Raw genomic sequence first — 21568 nt, 5'->3', positions numbered from 1 at the left:
TTAATTAAAACAGATGATGATGATGTTAATTTCAACAAGAATAATATTGAGAAATTCGATTGGAATCAATAGAGAGAATGAGAGAGGGAGAGAAACAAGGAGAAAGAGAGGATGTATGAATGAATGCCACACTCAATGAGAGTGAGACTCAATGACTATTGAGGGGTTTATATAGATAGGAGGACCTATGTTTGCTTGCTCCACTCCGCCTCTCTTTTTTAAAAAAAAAAAATTACCAAATATTAATCTTTTTTCTTTACATTATTACGATAAAGCATGTGTTAAAATCTTTTTTTTTTTTAAAAGTTGGATTCATCCTTTCGTAAAAACCACGGAGCTATATATACATGTGGGCTTTGACCCTGTATTCACTTGTAAAGAAATGCGCGGAGCAGGGAGTTAATATGTCTCGATCGCGCAGTGAATAATATACCATAATATTGGAGAAATCTATATTTGTTATGAGAACGTTATCGGCAAAGGGGTAGGTGGGGCTTCCTTGTAAATTCTTTAGCATTGTTTTTTTTCCTCGAGTGATTATTACTGTTGATACGGTAACATATATGTTACAGCCGTGCATGAAATTTATTTACTTTTTGTGTATTTCCGACCCTAAATCCGAAAATGAAAGGACTTTTGCGTACTTATTTTTTAGTATAGATAAGTTGCTACTTTTAATGAGACAACACCCAAATAAAATAAAATAAAAAGTTTATCTCTCTTAAGAAATGAGTCAAATCCTTTTCTTTTTTTTGGAAAAAATTGAGTCAAAATCTGTTGACCGTCCCGCTGACCAGAATTCCAAATATAGCAAGCCCGCGGTGACTTCCAAGTTTGGAGGAAAAAGGTCGTTCTGTATTAAATAATGCCACGTGGTAATTTTACTTTCACTTCCATCTACAGAACCACATTAAATTGAAATTTTTTATAGAATTAAACTCACCATAAACCAAATGTTATTTTAAAAGATTAATAAGATTTCGAATTTGAATCTTGTGAGCAGAAATCATCCACGCTAAAAGAGTATTACTTCTTAATGGGTCCAATTCGAACTAGATTATTCGAAACCCATTGGGATTTCAAGCACTAGAATGCACAACGGAAAAGTCAATCTTATTTGGATTCAATTACCATCTAATATATAACAATTTTCTCAACAATTAGCAGTCTATCGCATGGAATAAAATGATTGTCGTATCCGTATTGCATGTTGAGCTCTAACGGAGATCTCTAATGTATTCTTCATAAGTAATTGCCCTCGTCATGCATGGGAATATTTTATTTGTCAAGTAAGACAGTCACTTGGTACGCTTGACGTATTCACCTAAAATTTACGAAGATTCATTTTGCTGGAGACGCTCAATCCATATATAAACATTACCAAAATAAAAACCCGGAGATGGTAGCAATTTGATGACATTATTAGAAATAAGTTTTTATTTATAAATCGAATTTAAATTTATCCTGAATCTTAATTGGCATGGAGTATAAAGCTTTGTTCTTACAGGACAAAGCCATGCTTATGGTCAAAGCAGGCCAACTTTTTTACCCTTTTTTTTAAGAATAAAAAAAATGGAAAGTTATTAGTTTTTTATTACCATGAAAGGATACCCTTTCAACTACATAAAAAATGGCAAGTTATTAATTCTATTAAAAATTAAGTACATACCAGTGCATTGCTCTAGTTTGAAAAATTATTTAATATATGTAATTTTTTATTACTTTTCGAGAACATTTAATATATTCATGAATCTATAAAACTTTTTATTTAAATTTTTTTTAACATTTTGCGATTTTTAATATAATACTAAATTTATTAATTTTATCAAGAATAAAATAATCAAAAAATTAATAAAACTTAAATTGAGAATTATCAAAATGAAATTCCCGCATATTGCATGGCACTTTGATAATTTTCATGTATTTAAAATAGCTAATAAGCCTAAGTAATATAGGAACGAAAGATTTAATAGTGACAAATCAGATCATACAAAAATGATATTGTAATATATATGATGCTATTTTCTTAAGAAAGGAAAAGTTATTCATTAAAATTAAGAAGAAAAAAATTGCAATGGTAGATTAGAGCTTTTGTATGAGATTATTATTGTAAATAAAACAATACAAAAAACTAATATGATAGAAAAATATACAACATGCGCAAGCTAAGAATAAAAAATAGTAATAGAAATAGTCATCATTTAATTTAAATTTAAAATATATAAGAAAATTCACTCTATGGGAGTTTTACACTTTAGTGAGTCGATTCGACACTGCAAGATTAGTTTGAGGTTTATTGAACTTCCAAATACAAGGGTTCACACCGAAAAAAAAATTTAAATATGTAAGAGCTAACCGATCGCGAAAGAAATTGGTTGAGATAAAGTGCATGGAGAAATAAGAGTAGAAAGAAAAGTGAAGAAATTGAGTTTTCCCTTGTTCTATTCATAGGATATATAGTACATAGAATTTAGAAAATCATTTCACATTTCAAGAAAAACTTTTAAGTTATCAAGAGAATTTTATATTTTTCGAAAAGAATCTTTAATTTTATTCCTAAATACAAATAATATAGACACATATCTAAAATTTATTGAACCAATACATGCAATATCTGGCAAAACTCATTTAACTTAAATTGATAGATACATGCATCATTTTTTTCTAAATATATTAGGTTTTTCAGTTGAAAGGCCATACAACAATGAGTTGAAAGCTCTATATTTTGGGTTGTAAGGCACAGCTACGTCTCGAGGTCAGGCTTTTTTATATGATAATAGGATATAGAGTTTAAAAAACCATTTCACATTTCGAGAAAAACTCCTAGGTTATCAAGGGAATTTTTAATTTTTTGAAAAGAATCTTTAATTATATTCCTAAGTACAAATAATATAGAAGCATATCTAAATTTTGTTGAACTAATGCATGCAATACCTGCCAAAATTCATTTAACTTAAATTGATAGATATATACATCTTTTTTCTAAATTCATTAGGTTTTTCAGTTGAAAGATCATGTAACGATAAACTGAAAGTTCCATATTTTAGATTGTAAGGCTCAACTACATCTCAATGTCTCGGTTTTCATATATATTATAAATATTTCCACGACTGATTGCTAGTAAGCGTTTTATTTCTATGAAGTAGTTGACGTTTTGAGAAATATACATTTGAATATTTTTCCCTGCAAAAAACACAAAAATTTGACAAGTCAATATCCTGTTTGATCTGCCTTGGAATCAACAGCCTTGTAGGTTCAATTTTCATCATTTGACCATTATTACTCCTTTACCTTTTGGTATGCGCTCTAGTATTCAGAAGCTAATGGGCTTATTATTCCTTCATTTATATTTTATTAGACTCATGATCCTCCTTTACAATTAAAAAAAAAAAACTAAGGCTTTGTTTGAGAGTGTGGTAGCAGTTGAATAAATGCTTATTTTGTTGAGTCTTAAGCAGAAGCAGTATTTGGTGAATTCTTTTAAAACCTAGTTCGGCTAATTTCTACGGTTGGAAACATAATTTTCTCTAGCAGACTTATAAAAACTGCTTGTACTTATTCTTTATTTTAAGTATTAATTTGTATTTCAGCAGTTTCAAATTATTACCTCACAAACGCTTTTGATTATTTTAAAATCAGCGCTTATTTTTCAATAATTATACTTCAATACTTTTATTTCAGAAACAATACTCCCAAACTAATACTAACATTTGTGTTAAATAGAATATGAGCAATCCATTTGCTTATAGTAATGTCGCATTTGATAGGTAGGAAGGGAAACAAAATCGAATCCATGAAGTATTTAGAGGCATCAATTGACTCCAATAAGTTTTGAAAAAAATTGCTAGAATACTCGTGTTTGCAAATATTTTTATCTTTAGTCCACAAAATTAATAGAACTTCAAAGAATTGCGATGTAAAATAAATTTAACTTTCTTTCTCGCTCTATCTCATATGTGAAAAGAAGTAAAACATTTGGGGTCAAATCCCCAAAAAAATATATTCCTGCAACATATTGTCTTCAATAAATTGCGGATGTTGGTCGAGAAGATATACCAACTCAATTGAAGGTTATAACTAGCCCATGGAATTGTGGAGGCCCGATGGACTTTTTGTGCCCAACCCAATTTTGTCAAGAATTAGAGGATAAGAAGAAGACATCAATTTCATCTTTGTAGTGCTATCAGAACAGAAGTGGGGAAATAATCTTAAAGCAGTTGGTGGAGTGAAGCAGTTACGCACGTTTAGTGAGAGAGCAAAACTAGCACGTTCATGAAGACGTGGTAACTGACATAACATGATCACCTAGATAAATTGACAAAAGATGTGAAGATCAGAGAAGAGAAGCACGTAGCTCTACATGTTCACCTACTTTGCTAGATTAAAACTGCACGTTCTCCAACTTCTTCACGTTCTGCAACATCAGAGTCTCTCAACTGACAAATCACGGAAACATGATGCCTGGAGAGCAAAGGCCAACCTTCTCTATAAATAGAGGTCCAGGGAGTCAAGGAGGACACACGCTCAACACACCCCAAAACCTGTCAAAACTCTGCTAGCAAGTTGCCTTACGTCTAGCCTTTCGTTTCCTTAGCTTTTAGATTAATCCGTCAATGTACAGCCGTTCCTTTCGGCTTTCAATTATTTCGTCAATTAATTTCCTTCAAGTTTGTTTCTGTTGATCCCAGCAGAGTTCTTTTACGTTCAATTAGTTCGTCAGTTTCATTTGTATTCGTCTTCAGTTCAATGCAATCAGATTTCCTTTATGCACAATTTACTTATTCACACTTCATATTTTGTATCCCAAGTTAATTTTCGCATCTCTTCAATCGTTCAATTCTAACTCCTTTTACATTGTAAGGCACCGAACTAATAGCTTTCGTTTGATTAGAAGTTAGATTACATGCATTTACATATTCTCGAGAATTATTTCTGGCACGCCCGCGCATATTCTCTCATTACCATTATTACATTGTGAAGTACCGAACCAGTTCTATTCCATCCTTGCATACCAAACATTATAACCCAAACCCCACGGATCTAGATTTCTTATAGTAGTACTTTGCTGATAATTCATTAAAAAATTATTATAAAATAAAACCACCACCAGGCACAAAATACAAAAAATTCCAGCCGTAAATTTCTGAGCCCAATCCATATGGGCGGGCTTCGGACGAAGGCCCTCCCCAATCCCAGCTGAAAAACAAATAAATTCCCCAAAATAAATAAATAAAATTAAAAGACAAAGAATTGGAGGAGGCGCCGCGCCGGTTCACTCTTCCAATAGAATCGACGGTTCTATATGAGAATTTCAAATTCTTAAGCAGAGCAGAGATTGAAGAGGTTCTTGCAATGGTGGGTTTTCAATTTCCCGATTCCTTTATCATCCTCTCGTGCAACCCAGATTTGTTTGATGCTATCGAAGCTGATTGGCGTAAAGGGTTGTCGATTCCGTTAATTTCTTTCGTCGCCGCGTTGTTAATTTGGCGGTTGGGGATGGGGTTTGCTGCAGGGGGAGTCAGTCGAGGAGCTCGATTCGTTGTTCGACTACAGTCGGGTGCAGCCCGTCGACCTTGTCGACCTTGACGGTTGGTCTTCTGATCGTAAAGCTTCGATCTCTCTGGTGTTCCCGTGGTTGTTCCCGATTTGATTTATCCGGTTCCGCTGTTTTTGCAGATGACGATGAAGATGAGGATACTAGCCTGGCTTCGAAACGCCAGAAGACCTCCGGCTCTTCAGTGAGATTATTATCTTCGCGTTGTTGTTCGGTAGATATTGAATTTATGTGCTATATGTAGTTGATGATAAAGTTTGTTGTGGGCAAGATTCAGAAAGAGGAGAAAAATGGGAAAGTCGCAGAGGTTTTGAGGTGTGAAGATGAAGACGAAGAAGACTGGCTGGCCCCTCCACCTAAGTTCGACGCTAGAGCTCTTAAGTCACAGCTTGCGGAAAATTCCACTCTCATGGAAATAAGGCATGGTGCCTATTACACGGGTTCCTTTTAGATTGCTTCCTTTCTCGGGATCAAAGTGTCAACTTTGATTAATATAAGACATGATTGCGTTATTCAGTTGCATGCTTTCATGTTCCATTCATATATGAAGTAAGTTTGAGTGCTTGTGCTGCTTGATTGTGAATTGGTTTCTTTTTTTTATACTGCTTTAATTCATTTGTGAAACTATTGTAGGAAATAAGTCCTGCTGTACTAGAATTTTAGATCTTAATGGATTGATTTAAACGAGTTCGACCGGACAAAGAAATCTGATTGTAATGGCCACTCTCTGGAAGATATAGGAATAGAATGTTGAAGTGTCCATGGATTGTGTTTTCAGTCTTTTGTACTTTTTCCTTTGTTGAGCTGCATTTTTCCAACTTAAGGTAGATAAAGTTCAAGCATCAGCATGCTGTGAAGTTGTTTAGCAATCTGGATGAGTTGAAGAATTTCCGTCGTGCTGATTGGCTAATCTGTGGAACTCTTGTCGAGTTTAGGCGGATGAAGCAGGAGCTTTTGTCGGTTGCAAAATCAGCTAAAGATTTTCTGCAAGATATGGATAGACCTATTGAAAAGGAAGTATCCACTTCAGAGCAGACATCAGGGGATAAATCATCATTGCCTCCTCGTGAACGAGCTAAAATAGTAGTGTCCATACAGGACAAGGATGGTGTCAAGCAATTCCGTATTTATGCGGTATATTCTTAAATGGAGCGTGCTATATATTTCTTGTCTTTAAGAAATTTTGATTGCTCTGCTATATCTTTCATTGAATATTTGAATGTACTTATTGTCATTAACTAGACTATACTTCACATATATGAGGCCAAAAGGAGTTAGATTATGTTTACTGACAAGTTTTCTTCTGGGTGGTGATATCAATTATCAAACATTCTGCTTCGAGTCAATATCACATATTTGGCCCAAAAAAGGTTGCTTCTAGTTCCGGGTGAAGTAGCTTTTGGCTTTTGGCATAGATTACTGTATGAATCATATTGTACCTGTTATGATTAATCTGAAATACTTCTGCTACTTGTTTGCACAAATTGATCTTTACCCATTTACTGGTTATAGGATAGGATAGGATTTGACTGCTTCTACATTTGTAGGATGACAAGTTTCAAAGGCTCTTTAAATTATACGCGGATAAGGCCAAACTCAGCCTCACAAGTTTGGTTTTCAGCTTCGACGGGGACAAAATTAGTCCGACGGCTACACCTGAGAGCCTTGGGATGGAGGACAACGACATTGTCGAAGTTTGTACTAAGTCAAGCTGATAGAGGTATGAGAAATTGCTATAGTTATAGCTTTCTTCGAGTTATAGAAATCTTCTGAACTTCTCCTGTCCCTTTAGCTTAACTGTGACTGTCATTTATATGTATCTGTATACACAAGTATATATATCTTTGGTCCTCTCTCTGGCTATGCAGGAAGATTTGGGGTCTTGGCTTGTTCGGAAAATGGGGCAGCATCAGTATATGTATAGAGTGGAGAATCCACTTTGTTTCTTTTGTTATAATGTCAATAGACTGATACTTGACATTTATGAATATCGGGAGCCTTTTGAGAATGCTGGCTTTGGTTGTTTGTCACATTTTGTTATTGATCACATCCTCTTGTTTTCCTTTTCACAACTGTATGTGAATTCTATGGTAGCTTACATATGTTACCCCCGATATATAATTTAAAAACATTATGGTTGCACACCGTGTGGCTTGACTACCAAACAATTATGAATGCCTGTGGCCTTTTGAGATGCTGGCTTTGGTTGTTTGTGACATTTTGTTACCGATCACATTCTCTTTTTTCCTTACTTATTTGCGAATCCTATCCTAACTTACCTTCTTTACATGGACATATAAGCCGGTTGCACAATGCGTGGTTTGAATACCTAGGGTCATAATGTTGCAACAGTCACTCATCTCATCGTCTGAAGGCACATATTTCTTACCTGTTGATCTCGAAATTTTTGAACTAGTTAACTGTTTCTGATGTGATTAACCTGCTTGAACATTTATAAAGGTTGATTAGTGGTATGTCTCGCTCTGCTTTCTGTATAATCCAAAACTAAAATCACCTTATAATTTGAGGGAATCGTTAGTCGTAAAATCATGCGTATCCTTCATTAATGTTTTACGTGTCTAGCATCCTATAAGCCCGTTAGAATTGTTTCCAAGGTCATATTTAATATTTCCATGGGAGCGCGCGCGCACACACACACACATACATATATATATAGTCTTTGCTAAGATCATTGGACAGACTTCTTTGAGGAACAAATTGGTCCACCTAACTGTCTTTGCATTGTAGGCCCAAACTTTTATTTTCTTTCCTTCTCATTTTTCCTTCTCCAAGTAATTAGGAATGACATGACATATGCTCTAGAATTATTAGGCTATGTTTGGAAATAAAATAAGTTTTTTTTACTCTATTATACTTATCTTCAATTCAATAATATAATTATTATTTGTTCCCTTTCTATTTAATTTTTTTTATCTTAATTACAATTCAATTCAATTTTTACAATATAATTATTACCTTTTTTAACTATTTATTATTATTTTTACTTTTTTTTCATAATTCAATAATATAATTATTACAATTTCAAATAAATATAATTATTTATAGTTATAATGGATTTCACTCCATTTCCAAACAAAGCCAAACCCTGAGCACCAATAGAACACAGGAACTCACCAATAGTCTTGTGTTGCTCTCTTGTTGTACACTTCGACCCAATTTTCATAGATGACAAGATTCATTTTTGTATTTTTCATCAAGTTGGAGTTCATGTGGTTGAGTTGCACTTTGCTGCCTATTTAACATGCTTATAAGTTATAATATTACTCTGCTATTGGGTGATCAGACACACAAGAGGAGCCGACATATCTTTCAAATCAACTTTTTCCTTTTTCTCTAATTTTTTTTTTAATTTGGCTAAATAATGGGAAAATAATATGATGATAATAATAATAATACTAATAATAATATTGATCACTGCAAAACTATCTAGAAACTTCATTTACAGCAGTGGTAAAAGAAAAGAAGGTAAAAAAAGAGCTCCTCATCCTCTCAAGGCCCTTCAAAAAGGAAAAATAAAAAGTGCATGGTCAAAATTGCCCAAAAGACCCATCTCTGAAGCTCCAAGCAAAGGAGAGGAAGATAAGGGTAAAAAAGGAAATTCCGATCCATGATCGATCATCGTATGTTCATAATCGATTCATCATCATGGCGATGATATGCCGATTCGGGTAGGCGGTAAGCCACGCGCGCCTCATCGCGGTGAGAACCAGGAGACGAGCGCGGCACCCACGCGCGGGGCGGTGCAATCCACGCGCTCGGGGGGAGCCAGGGGAGCCCGGCAGAGGGGGCAGCTGTAGTTCCGGCAGTCGAGCCAGCCGTCGAAGCAGGCCTTGTGGAACACGTGGCGGCAGGGGAGCCTGCGCACGTAGTCCCCGTCCCTGAGGGAGCTGAGGCAGACGATGCAGAGGTGCTGATCCGAGGGAGACGACGATGATGTGGCGGCGGCGGCGGCGGAGGAGGACGAGGAGGAGAAGCGGTGGGAGAGGGCGCGGTTGAGGTTGAGCTGGTCGGTGAGGGCGACGAGGCCGGCGAGGCAGGAGCCGCGGGAGGCGAGGAGGGGGTCGTCGAGGCGGATGGGCTGGGAGGAACGGGGGAGGCCTAGGGAGTGGAGGAGGGCGGAGAGGGAGGATCGGAGGTGGCCGAAGCAGGCGGCGATGAGGGAGAGGAGCAGCAAGGGGATGGAGTCGGACGCGACGTCGTTCAATTGGCTCTGCAGACCCATGGCTTCTTTTATCTGCTACTTCCCTCTCTGTCACTCTGTTATATATGCACACTCTGTATTCTCAAATTCGTGTGTATGTATCGATTGGCTCTGAATCAGATTGGAGAAGGAGACGGAGATGGAGAGAGAGGGAAAGGAGCTTTTGGTCTTTTTATGGAGCCGAAAGGGTTGGGCGGTGGTGGTGGCGGTGGTGGAGGTGGAGGTGGAGGTGGAGGTGGAGGTGGTTGTGGTGGTGGGGATAGATGGGGGGCATTTTTGGGGGAGCAGAATGAATTGTATATGGTGGCATGTGCTGTGGGGATGCCCTTTTAAATGCCTGTCTATATCCATTTTATGTTCTTCTTATTATCAAATCACGCGAATAAGAAAATCACGAGAGACGATGCAGTTGACGACACCTACCGTGAACCGGAGGAATTTTACCAGCAGTGCACGTGGAAGTACTTTGCAGTCATGGTGATCACGATGCTCGAGCGGGGATTGCTGTTTAGTGAAGTAGTCTAATGCCTTTCTTCTTCTTATCCTGCGTGTGGCGTCTTCTCATTTGGGCGCAATATCCTCATTTGGGCGCAATATCCGCATAGAATTCGTAATTATTCGTTGTTCCATTTTGCTCATCTTTTTTTTAATTATAAGAGAGGATCATAAATCTATTAACGTAAAATTATATAAATAAAAGGGGCCAAATAGTCACATTGACGATAATCGGATCTGAAGCTAGAACCTTCGGCGACAGTGGCTGATCACTATCCCCTTTTTTCTTTTTTTTTGTATGACTTCTTCTTAAGGATAAGTGCGTGTTAGTGGCATCGTTAGTCAAAGATTAGATTGAAGCGTTAATTATTGCCATATACACTGATTAGATATACATATATATGATTGGTTAAGTATTAATTCTTTTGGTTAACCGACTCTTGAAAATTAAAGAACTTTCCTGTATGGGCGAATCATGCCACTCTGCACACGTAAAGCTCTCCCACATGCATATGGATCAATTGGTTCTTTTGAGCTCATCAAAACAAATGGTCTTATTTCTTTAGTTAAATGTGAATCAACCATATATTAAAGCATCCACACTGGAAATCAGGTCCATAATATATCTTTTATATATATATATATAATCATGTATCTGGTAAAAGATATATTTGAATGTAATATCACTCATGATGGTAATTAATCGGGTAACTTACCATCTTAATTTACTTTTTATGTACTTGTTCAATGACCGTATGTATGATGTGTTTGTGTCCGACAGAAATATCTGAATGTACCACATTAATCTTGTTCGGTGATGCAACCGTGCTACGAAGGATCGATGGCTTCTTATATATATAATAGTTACATAAAGGTGCAAGAGGCTGCAAATTCTATCTATGTAATAATCCAAAAATGCTTGTGTTATATGTATTACTATACCGGAGGTTTACGAGTCGACGGAAATACAAGATAGTCCGGTGGTAGTTTTCTCGAAAAGCATACAAAATCAGGCAATTTCACTTATGCTTCAAAAGCAAGTACGAAAACAAAAAATTCTGGTTACATCGCTAATCTCAGAAAACATAGTGATAAAATTATTCGTGCAATATTATTCATTGAAGAGAGAACGTTATATATGTTTGTGGACTATATATTCCAGACCAGAGGGAGATTTTCTGTAATAAGCGAGGATTTCCCCGATATCTTCAACTCGTCAGAATCCAATGTGGTGTGTAACTAGACAAAATGGGGGTAAGCTACATCAGTTTTCATAAATAAATTATATAATTAAGTTTTTTTCCGCCATACATCTCTCGATATATATGAAAACTCAATGAGCCATCGACTACTTCAGATATAAGGCGTGGGGATCGATTATTAAATGGTAAAGCTCTTTCAGTAAACCCAAGACTTTATTTAAATGGTCGAACTTCCCGTATCAACTTGCGTTGAAAAAGTGAACCATCTTATGTTGGTATGAATTATTAGGGAAAATGTCAACACATATTGCAGTTTGAGAATAATTTTCACCCACATCATATTTTCAAAAAATTTCACAATGCACCACGGAATTTTTTAAATTTTCTCACTGCATATTATATCGTTACATTTTCATTCAAAATTGGATTGAATGGTAACGTTACGACATCTTCATAAATATTATTTCACAAAAGAAAACTTAAGGGACTTGAACGAAATTAAATGAAAAATGTAAAAAAAGAAAAAGGAAGGGTTTGACGGGAGGAGAGGTCGGGGGCCCCGCCATCCGGCTCAAACCATGCCGGCGACCCCAACTGGGGGGTCAATAGCCGGCCGAGGCGTCCTCGGCCCCCCAATTTTTTTTTGCTGGGGTGTCCCTCAACTTTTCTTTTGTACAATAATGTCCCTTAAAATGTCATAACGTTATCATTCAATTCATTTTTGGACAGAAAAGTAACGATATGATATGAGGTGAAAAATTAAAAAAATTCCGTGATGCATCGTGAAATTTTTTAAAAATATGATATGAGGGTGAAAATTATTCTCAAACTGCGATATATAGTGTCATTTTTTCGAATTATTACTGTTATTATTATGGATATAATTAAGGAAGATGCTGTCCTAAGAACTTCCAACATGAACGGTTGACGATAAATTACCAATTCAAAGTAGACGAAGACGCAGATGGGAGGAGGGCTGAGGGCGGCGCAGGTGGGGATTTATTAATTAGAGGGACATGAATTAAACAAATCAGAAGGGCGGGGACCGTGGAAGATTTGGCCCGAGATCTCCGCTGCCTTCTCAAAATTCAATTAATTTTCTTAATCCATTATATATATATATATATATATACATTCATATATATATATATCTTGTTTCATTAATTCATCACATTTATTAAATACGAGAATTCGAAAACAAAAGAATAGATTAATGGGGGGATGAGGATTAAGGGGTCAGGAGATGCAATGCAATCTCGGCCGTCCGTGAAGATCCGCATATCCACCGACCATTGTACTTTGTGGCCTTTTCTTCCAATTATTAATTATTGGTTAAAATAAAATAAAAAATATCAATTTGGTTGAGATTGAGATATTGAGAGGGCTGCAAGTTGCACATATAAATATTCACAAGCCAAATTTGTAGGAGGCTTCCGATCGATTCCCCACCCTTTGCATGCGTTGTCTTTGCTCCTCTTCATCTTCGGACGATATGACGACATTATTGCCGAATTATATAATTTCATGCTAGCTAATTTCGCACTTAAATTTAGTCAAGTCGCCCAAATGGTTGAATTTGAAATATATATATCGGTCTCGATAATGTTCACGGTCTTTCATTGCCTGCTCTTCTGAGACCGTATGATATGCAATTCTTGCTTGGTATATGCGAGTTGAGATCGATCATTACTTTCTTTTCAGTTATCATAAATAGGTGTTCATTGCGCTTTTAGCTCGACCAGGAACATGTAAATAGTGCGTTTGTATATGGTTTTTCGTATGGCATTAGCTAGGTTGCACTCCAACCTCACCTATGCACGTTGTGTGACTATATTTCATATTATGGACAATGTTTCGAGTAATGTATCTCTTATTTTCTCGAAAAATATTGGTTCGGTCTGGCTTGCCTGCCCCTTGACCTAGCCTGTGACCGGGTACTGGCCTTACAATCTGTCTTTCCGAGTATCAAATGATGCCAACTATAATGACCAACTGCTGTCTCCAGCTACCAACTTAGTTCTATATTCCAGCCACAAAAAGGAAAAAAAAAAGAGAGAGGAAAACTTTACCTATTGTGGCCACGATCCGATCAGCATCGGAAGGGAATTAGTATCAGTTAATGAATATTTGTGATTAATTGAAAAATAATTTATTTATTTTGTAGAATTATAATTTGGTTTCTTGCCCCTTCTTTTTCTGCTGGACATCATATCTAGTATCTACCGAACGACAAGGAAGAAAGTTCATAGAAAGTGCCGAAAGTTCTCCTTATATTTGCCACGTGATTTTACTTCACCATTTTAATCATCTATTTTCTCTAATTTTCTATGGTAGAAAGTAGAAAAGAATATGAAAAGAGGGTATAGCGCAATAATATATATTTCGCATGATAATTGAGAGATTCAAAATTTAATATATAGTAAAATTACCCATGTCATTCATTAAATATTTATAATTTCATTTCAATCTCTCTTGTAATTCAAAAAGAAAAAGGAAAAGGATGAGAACTCCACGTGCATAGAAAAAGTTGACATGGACTACACGAAATAAGAACTGTCTGTATATAGAATCCGAGAGAAAATGTAATTAACATTGGGACGGAAAGTGGGGAAATTTTTTTTTCTTTTGATAAAAACAATGTGCAGACATATACATCGATGTATCAGGACGGTTTGGTCCCAAGTGATCTCTTGATCATAATTCAATATGGCAGGTAAATAAACCACGCTTTGCATACATAGGAATAACATCAGTTACATCTTGAAAAGATTAATTAGCTTGCAAACAACATATATACTATAACACGAAGATTACCCTTACTAGAATTCATATGTCAATAGTCAAATTATATATAACATTTAACCGTTTGTAATCTAATACTAATTATACATATACGTTCATTTTTCTCTATATCTCGATGATGGAAGTACTCTGGAGATATATTAACACGAACGATATAATTATACGGGTATAGACCAGATAAGTATAGCTGGAAAACTCATTCCTATAAATTAAACGCGCATGTAATCTGCATATCGTATGTGTTAATTAGAAACTATGAAGGTGACCGCGTGGACATTTTTGCCCGAATCATTTTCTCATGTTTCCTTGTCAACGTTGGTACGCATTTCCATCAAATTTCCTTTCAGAGAGCGCCAATAATGCATAATAAAATTGAGGGTGTCTCAGTTGGGACGACAATGACCACGCTTATAGTGACCCATACGCGGAGAATATTGACATTTCCTATATGTGTATATAAATATAAATATTTTTTAAAAATTCTAACAATATATATATTCTGCTGAAAACTTATTACAGGGGAACAGAGGTGGATGTATCCATTAAAATTAGGTGAAAATCCGGACTTTGCATGGACAACGTACACATAAAACTTTTATTTATTTTCCCATTACATAAAATTTTTATTTTAATTTGCAGGTAATGTTTGAATAATTATAATTCTCATATACATGTAATAAATCCGTATTAATATATATATATATATATATTATCATCAGTATATATAATGCCTATTCTCTAATATGAAAGAAGCTACCTCGATATGTGATATTATATAGGTTTTGTGAAAATAGTACATATGTTAATCATATTAACATAAAATAAAAATACGCTACTACATTATTTCTGTAAATTACTGAAGCATTATATATATATATATATATATATATATAACTGCATAAAGTGTACAATAATAATAATACATTATATTCACGAATAAATGATATTATTGCTCAATATAAATCTTATGAGACAACTATACAGTAATAGATTATAACTAAAATATTATGTAAAAAATATATTGTGCATATTGATATAGTGGAAAGCTCTAGCTAGTTTAATATATAGGAAACTATATATATATATATATATAGATTGAAACTATATCACAAAAAATACTTAAAAGCCTATAAAACAGAAGATGCTGATGTAGCCGCGCAAGAAAGGATTTAGAATTCCAATAATTTGATAACGTGTGAGAAGACGATTTCAATTTTAATGAGGTGATAAAGACTGGACAAATGACAACGGTTCGAAAATTTGTTATTATATTTATAAATAGATATAGATGTGAATGACTTTCTCTCCTCTTGGAATTGACCTTGTTCATACTGCCAACACAACTTATTATTAACAAGCAAATCTGAAAGTTCACGTTCGTAACATTATCTATTTATAATTATCATCGTAATATTTGGGCAGCTCCACAGCTTACTTTGGGTCTTATTCTCAAACTACCGTGTGAATATGCATTGGGCTTTGCGTAAACGACCAATTTAGACCGTCTCGAGAAATGATTAGGTTAAAATTTAGTAGCACAAACACTGACCGTCAAACCTTCCAGTCCCACGTACGTAGATATAGTTTCAATCATCCTCTCTCTTGATTTATTTTTGAAGTATTTAATTTCTTTCGAGTGAATCATCTATACGTCTCTAAGCATGGAAAAATTATAAAGTGCATTCTGATCCAATGATATTTTGACTGATGAAGTTTTTCTTTTTCTAGCTAGTAATATTTGACTGAATAATAAGTTTTAATCTTGTCCAGGTTATGTTAATTTGCTTCACAAGTACGTACACATGTCGTAAAAAAACACCAATCAAAATATAATAAATGAGGAATATTTGAGTGTCAATTACTTAAATAATTATCTTAATTATTCTTAATTAAAACAATTTAATTAGTTCTTTTTCATTACATCAATGTGACGAGGTACGTAGGGCCACTTACAAGATTTTCTTAATGCGGCGTCGATGTGAATATACACATAGCACGATACAACTGCATGAATAATCAAAGGAATTATATATATTTTCTCACACTTTATACAGGTTTCCTACCATATACTTACGACTATATTTGTCATGGTAGACAGATTCATTGAACTGCCTTTGATCCTTTTATATGTCTCTCTGTGTGAAAGGGACAGATTCATGCACTTGAGCCTCCCTAAAGATCGGGAAGATCGGTAGTGTAGAAATAGTCTAGTTATATATATGTCAGTGAAAGCAACCATACGTACCTTTTAACATGATTCAAGTTCGTCAGTGGATTATAACTCAAAAATAAATCCGTGAGAGAAGGTAGCGCATTCAAGTCCGGAACTTGCTTCAAGTGATTATCACTTAAAACTAGTGAGCATAGGTTCTTCAATCTCAAGGTGTTTGTAAAACCTGCAAGCACATATACGAAAAGTTCGCAGCCCACTCCATGAGAAACTACTAATAATAGATAATATTAATTTTGAAGGGTTGGGAGGACTAATTATCAAAATCTATTTATTATATCAATCAAAGCCATTCTTTAAGGAAAGGAAAATTTCCTTCACGGAGGTATAATCATTCCTCCTTTCCCCATTCAATTACTTTTGTCCTATTTTATTAAACTAGCTTAAGTAGGTCTTCTGTTTAGGTACTCATATACATACACATATATATAGATATATATATATATATATAAAGTTGTAATTTCAACATTAAATAGGGACATAACTGTAAATAATTGTACAATATATATGAACAAATAATGTGAACAAATATAAATATAAATATATTAAACAATACAAAACTATTTATCAAATAAATATATCAATAACTCGTAACAAATACAAAACTTTTAATACGCTGATAAATGAAAGAAAAAAAATTGCATATATAGACACAAAATTTCCAAAACATAAAGTTGTATGTTGATTAGAAAAAGAAAAAAAAATTCACTGAAAATTTATTCACTTTAAAGTTGAATGTTGCAAGCATGGATATACAATTTTAAAAATTCATTCATTTTAAAGTTGAATGTTGTATGCATTATTATAAAATTTCCAAAGGCATTATCAAATAATATAGAAAATAGTGGGATTTGAAAAATCAATGTAAAATATTTAAAATAAAACTGCCAAGTGAAAATAATATATGTACAGTTAATTTCATAAAAGTTTCATAATTATGTATGTTCAAGTACAAAAAAATAATATCTGGACGGGCAAGGGGCTAGCGAGCCCCAAGCACGTCGAACCAAGGATCATGAGCCCTTGGTTCGAAGAGAGAGAACACTCGGGTTGGCGCTTTCTCTCTCTTCGATTCAGGGGCTCCGTACCCCTGGTCTGATGAGCCCAGATCTGAGTTCATGTCATGAACCCAAGCATGGGGCTCATCAAACTAGCGATCGAGAGCCCTTGGTTCGAAGAGAGAGAAAGCTCGTCGAACTTGCTTGGTTAGATCGGGGCTCTCGAGCCCTGAGTGTGTGAGGACGATCCTCTAGTTCGCTGGAGCTCTAGCAAACCAGGGGAGGAAGACTGTTCGTCTTCTTTTACTTTTTAAATAGTTTAATTAAAAAATATATATTTTTAATAAATAGATTTTTAATTCTTCCTTTTTATTGTACTTTTTTTGGGTAAAAAAAGAAAAATAAAGAAAGACTTATTTGATATAACGTTGGACCAAAATGATGTAATAATGACTCCTCATTTAACGATTTCAACACTTATAGTTGATGCATGGCGTTGAGGACCTTAATGATATGACGAAGGATCAAGTTGATGTACCCAGGAGACCTATATAATGCAATTTACTTAAGTGAGGGACTCAACTGATGTAATAAGGACCAATTTGATGCAATTTTGCTAACTGAGGACATGAATGATGTAATAAGGATCAAATTGATGTAAATTGAAAAAGTCGACGACTGGATTGATGTAAAAAATTAGTTAGGGACCAATTTCATGCAACCTCTCAAATTCAGGCACCAAATTGCATATTTAATCTTTCACAAAAGGACAAATTTATGGGAGTGTATCCGTAATTCTCCTATGTGTGTGTGCATGTACATGTTTGATTAGTTGATGGTGCGCAAGATGTATACAGTATACAAGGAGATGATGTAGATCATTTCGATTTGATATTACCAATTAATTACCAAAGCATGCATGTGGATTTTTAAGGATAAGTGAACTGAATTGAATAATTTGTACTATCAAATTAATCATCGGAGAGAGAGAGAAAGGATTAGCAAGGCGTCTAAGTTCAGATCGAGTACCGTGTAGCTCCTCTAAAAAAAGGAATTAACAAGGATGCATCCAGAGACTATGGCTGCGGGAGTTTATAATCTCGTGCGCCATAGATAGAGGTTGACCTCAGCCACCCGCATAGTATTGGCAACGTTATCGGCAGGTGATTGGCGCGCCACAAGGGAATAGCAGTCCCATCGGAGAAGTTGAAGGCGGCTTTGAGGTTAAGCAGCCCAACTCTCTCATCTTCCATCCAACCTAATATGCTTGCCCTCCCGCTCACCACACAATTTAATAATAATAACGTCATCATCACCCACATAGTCCACACAAAAAATAAACGCACTAAACTCAACGTCATCCCTAATCAAATCTCTCACAAGAAACACGGATATATATACATATATACATATAGATATGTACGCTTTCTCAAGAGCGTCGTAGTATATATATTGTGACAACATCCACGCACTTACACTGATAGAAAGTAGAGACAACATAGGAGTCATCAATTTTTTTCTAATTTTTTTTTCCCCAAGTCTTTCGAGAAAATGATTGAACTTGCATTATTAGGAAAAGTTACAGCGGGGACCAACTTAATATTGTTTACGGGAGTCATAGTGGAAGCGTCTTCGTTTGGTTCAAGAGGGCACTAATATATTTTTGGAATCATCTTCGTTACCCAAGGTCGTGCCGTTTGGCTCCGGACTAAGAACCTTTCTGGTCGCACAAGAAGAGGAACCTATCGCCATTTAAGTTCTTCATCCGGTTTTGATGACATTAGTGGTTAGGCAAAACGTCTAAGAACGAGAAAAAAGAAGGGCAGGTAGCCAAAGTTAAGACTCAAATCGCTGGTCCAGAAATTCACCAATGTTTATGGGTTGGTTTCGCATAAGTTTGCCTTATCCTGCTGAAAAGTACTTGGTCCGAGAAAATCGGAAACGAAATCTCCCTGAAATTATAAGCACCCGTGCTCGTGGATTCGCGGTCTTGAGATAATTGGTTAATTGGAAGCTCAATGTTAATTGCGTTATGGATTAAAATTTTTGCGATCCTTGGTGAGTTGCAATGAAGAGAGGGTGCATGACCACATCAATAAAACCTAATGATGTCTTATTTAGTTGGGCTTGTTGGACCAAGCCCATATCAAACTGTAGAGCCCGGCCCAACGGCGTTATTGGGCTCATGAATAATAAATTATACTCCCAGATCTCAGAATGTGTAATTTTCTTATGACAGCACAAAATTTCTCTAGAAATCACCTATAACACACGTGACCTAATCAACAGTACAAGTACAACCATTGGGAAGCAACTGGTGGTTCCTACGATGCATCGCCACCTTCCCTGGGCTGTCGAACTGCTGACACGAGCCTCCGACTCCACAGATGCCTCTACAGCGGCCATCAGTCTATCACAGTTCGTAACTCCCCGAGCACTGCTTTTGTCAAATGTCTAGGATGGTTGCCATGTTCCAAATTTAATTTACCTCCAATCAAATTGCACAAGCAGAATAGCTGAAAATTAACATACTTCCTCGAATTCATTTACCATGGAGTTCATTTCATTTCTACCAGAAAATGTTTATGTGTGAATTAGACAGACGGCATGATTAGGATAGGATCATTGGGAAGACGCATAATGCAGTGAATTGCCATAAATAAGAAACATCAGAAACATATATTACACATAGGGAGGAGACATTTTAGATGACGTACAGCTGACGGAATTTCTCTTATTCAGTACATGTGGTTCAAGGAATGGATATCACCCAAATATATGGCCAAGCTGGAGAGGAATGGACTCCGACAAATTATTGCAGGATAGGGTCCAGCCCGATCATAAATTCCAGAATTCGACCTTCATATGATTCTTAACCTATGCTTCGATATGAATGGCACCACTTTCATGATCTTCACCCCTCGTGAGGATAAGTACTGGTGAAGACATGAACAGTTGTGTCTTCACCATACTCAGGAAGCGACCGTGATGAAGCAGGGTCGGAGCGATCTCTATTTATAAGTTAAACACGAGAATCCTTTTCATCCCCTCCCTCGATCGATATTGAGTTATTTGGAGACATTTTCAGTACATGAATTTAACATTTTCTAGATTTTTTACCATTTAAGGATCTTTCTCTTTTCCTTACAAAATTGCCAGGAGAAATTTATTAAAAATGCGAAATTTCAAGTTGCCTTTCGATTATCGTAATGAATTGGGTTAGTGGGGATTTTGATGACAGGTGGCCTTTAGGTTGACGTCTAAATTAACAAAAAAAAAAACCGACACTCCAATGGCAAGTATCCACAATTAACCATTTCTTGTGTCAGTTCCGCTTAAGGTTGCATCGTCGTACCAAAAGCATTTCGCTCGGGAAAATCGGAAATGCAATTTTCCTGGTAATTATGTGTGCTTTTACACCTGGATATCGGTCTCAAGATCATTGGCGCTTGAAACTAAATGTTGATTTCATCACTAACTAAAAATTCAATGTTCCGAATGAGTGCCATAGGTGAGAGATTGCGCATTCACAAAGTATAATAAATAGATGTCATAATTTCTTGTTTAGGTGGGCTTGTTGGGCGCGCCCAGATCAAATTGTAGGGCCCAGCCTATTGTCATCATTGGGCTTATGAATTATTATCTTACTTGGTGTGGAGTTTTTTTTTTTTTTTTTTGGTTACAAGGGAGGCTTATGAATTTAATATATTGAAATAGAAATTATAAATATTTAATAAAGAGGCACGGATAGTCTTATTGGGTATTGAACCTGAGACCTCTTGGTCACTAGGCGAGAGGTGCACCACTGTGTTATTTCCTCTCTTGATGGCGTGGAGCTATTTACACTCTATGTATAATATCAAAAAATGCTCTCCACTTATGACCGCAAATATATTTTCTGGAAGTAACACATAAGACCTCCTCGACAACACAATCACCGGGGAGCACTATCGCCTGCCACAATCCATCAACAAATATAACCCCCCGGTTGCCCGAACTGCTGATCTAAGCCTTCAAGACGCTGCCCTGGGCCGTCAATATCGAAGCACGCAGCGAGATATCACC

General features: G+C 35.8%; 2 protein-coding genes and 1 long non-coding RNA gene across 5 annotated transcripts; 1 reads left to right on the top strand and 2 right to left on the bottom strand.

Annotated features, from left to right (window-relative positions):
* The first annotated feature begins 5197 nt into the window (after positions 1–5197).
* On the top strand, positions 5198–7746 carry LOC116212467. 3 transcript variants are annotated; one of them, XM_031547097.1, is made up of 7 exons: positions 5198–5355; positions 5513–5588; positions 5677–5738; positions 5811–5974; positions 6490–6688; positions 7102–7274; positions 7423–7746. In XM_031547097.1, exons 1-6 carry the CDS (start codon positions 5353–5355, stop codon positions 7267–7269), a joined length of 672 nt encoding a protein of 223 aa, XP_031402957.1. In that variant the 5' UTR covers positions 5198–5352; the 3' UTR covers positions 7270–7274; positions 7423–7746. The 3 variants fall into 3 exon arrangements, with proteins under 3 accessions (XP_031402957.1, XP_031402959.1, XP_031402958.1); XM_031547099.1 differs by having other exon boundaries at positions 5199–5355; positions 5832–5974; positions 7423–7696; XM_031547098.1 differs by having other exon boundaries at positions 5199–5355; positions 5826–5974; positions 7423–7696.
* Positions 7747–8950: 1204 nt separating this feature from the next.
* On the bottom strand, positions 8951–10085 carry LOC116211845 (E3 ubiquitin-protein ligase RHA2A-like). Its single transcript, XM_031546371.1, has one exon. It carries the CDS (start codon positions 9795–9797, stop codon positions 9267–9269), a length of 531 nt encoding a protein of 176 aa, XP_031402231.1. The 5' UTR covers positions 9798–10085; the 3' UTR covers positions 8951–9266.
* A 6079-nt stretch (positions 10086–16164) lies between these two features.
* Positions 16165–18898, bottom strand: LOC116210376. Its single transcript, XR_004157491.1, has 2 exons — positions 18533–18898; positions 16165–16671 (listed from the first exon to the last, which is right to left on the bottom strand). It is a non-coding gene; the product is annotated as an uncharacterized LOC116210376 (long non-coding RNA).
* Between the last annotated feature and the right edge of the window lie 2670 nt (positions 18899–21568).

This window comes from Punica granatum, chromosome 6, assembly GCF_007655135.1.
Source record: "Punica granatum isolate Tunisia-2019 chromosome 6, ASM765513v2, whole genome shotgun sequence".
Lineage (NCBI taxonomy): Eukaryota > Viridiplantae > Streptophyta > Magnoliopsida > Myrtales > Lythraceae > Punica > Punica granatum.
Note: the sequence above shows the minus strand (reverse complement) of the source record. Positions and strands in the feature narration are given on the sequence as shown.

Coding starts and splice junctions, on each gene's coding strand:
- LOC116212467 (XM_031547097.1), top strand. Junction 5,589..5,676: donor CGACCTTGTCGACCTTGACG/GTTGGTCTTCTG, acceptor CTGTTTTTGCAG/ATGACGATGAAGATGAGGAT. Junction 6,689..7,101: donor AGCAATTCCGTATTTATGCG/GTATATTCTTAA, acceptor CTACATTTGTAG/GATGACAAGTTTCAAAGGCT.
- LOC116211845 (XM_031546371.1), bottom strand. CDS start 9,797: ATGGGTCTGCAGAGCCAATTGAACGACGTCGCGTCCGACTCCATCCCC.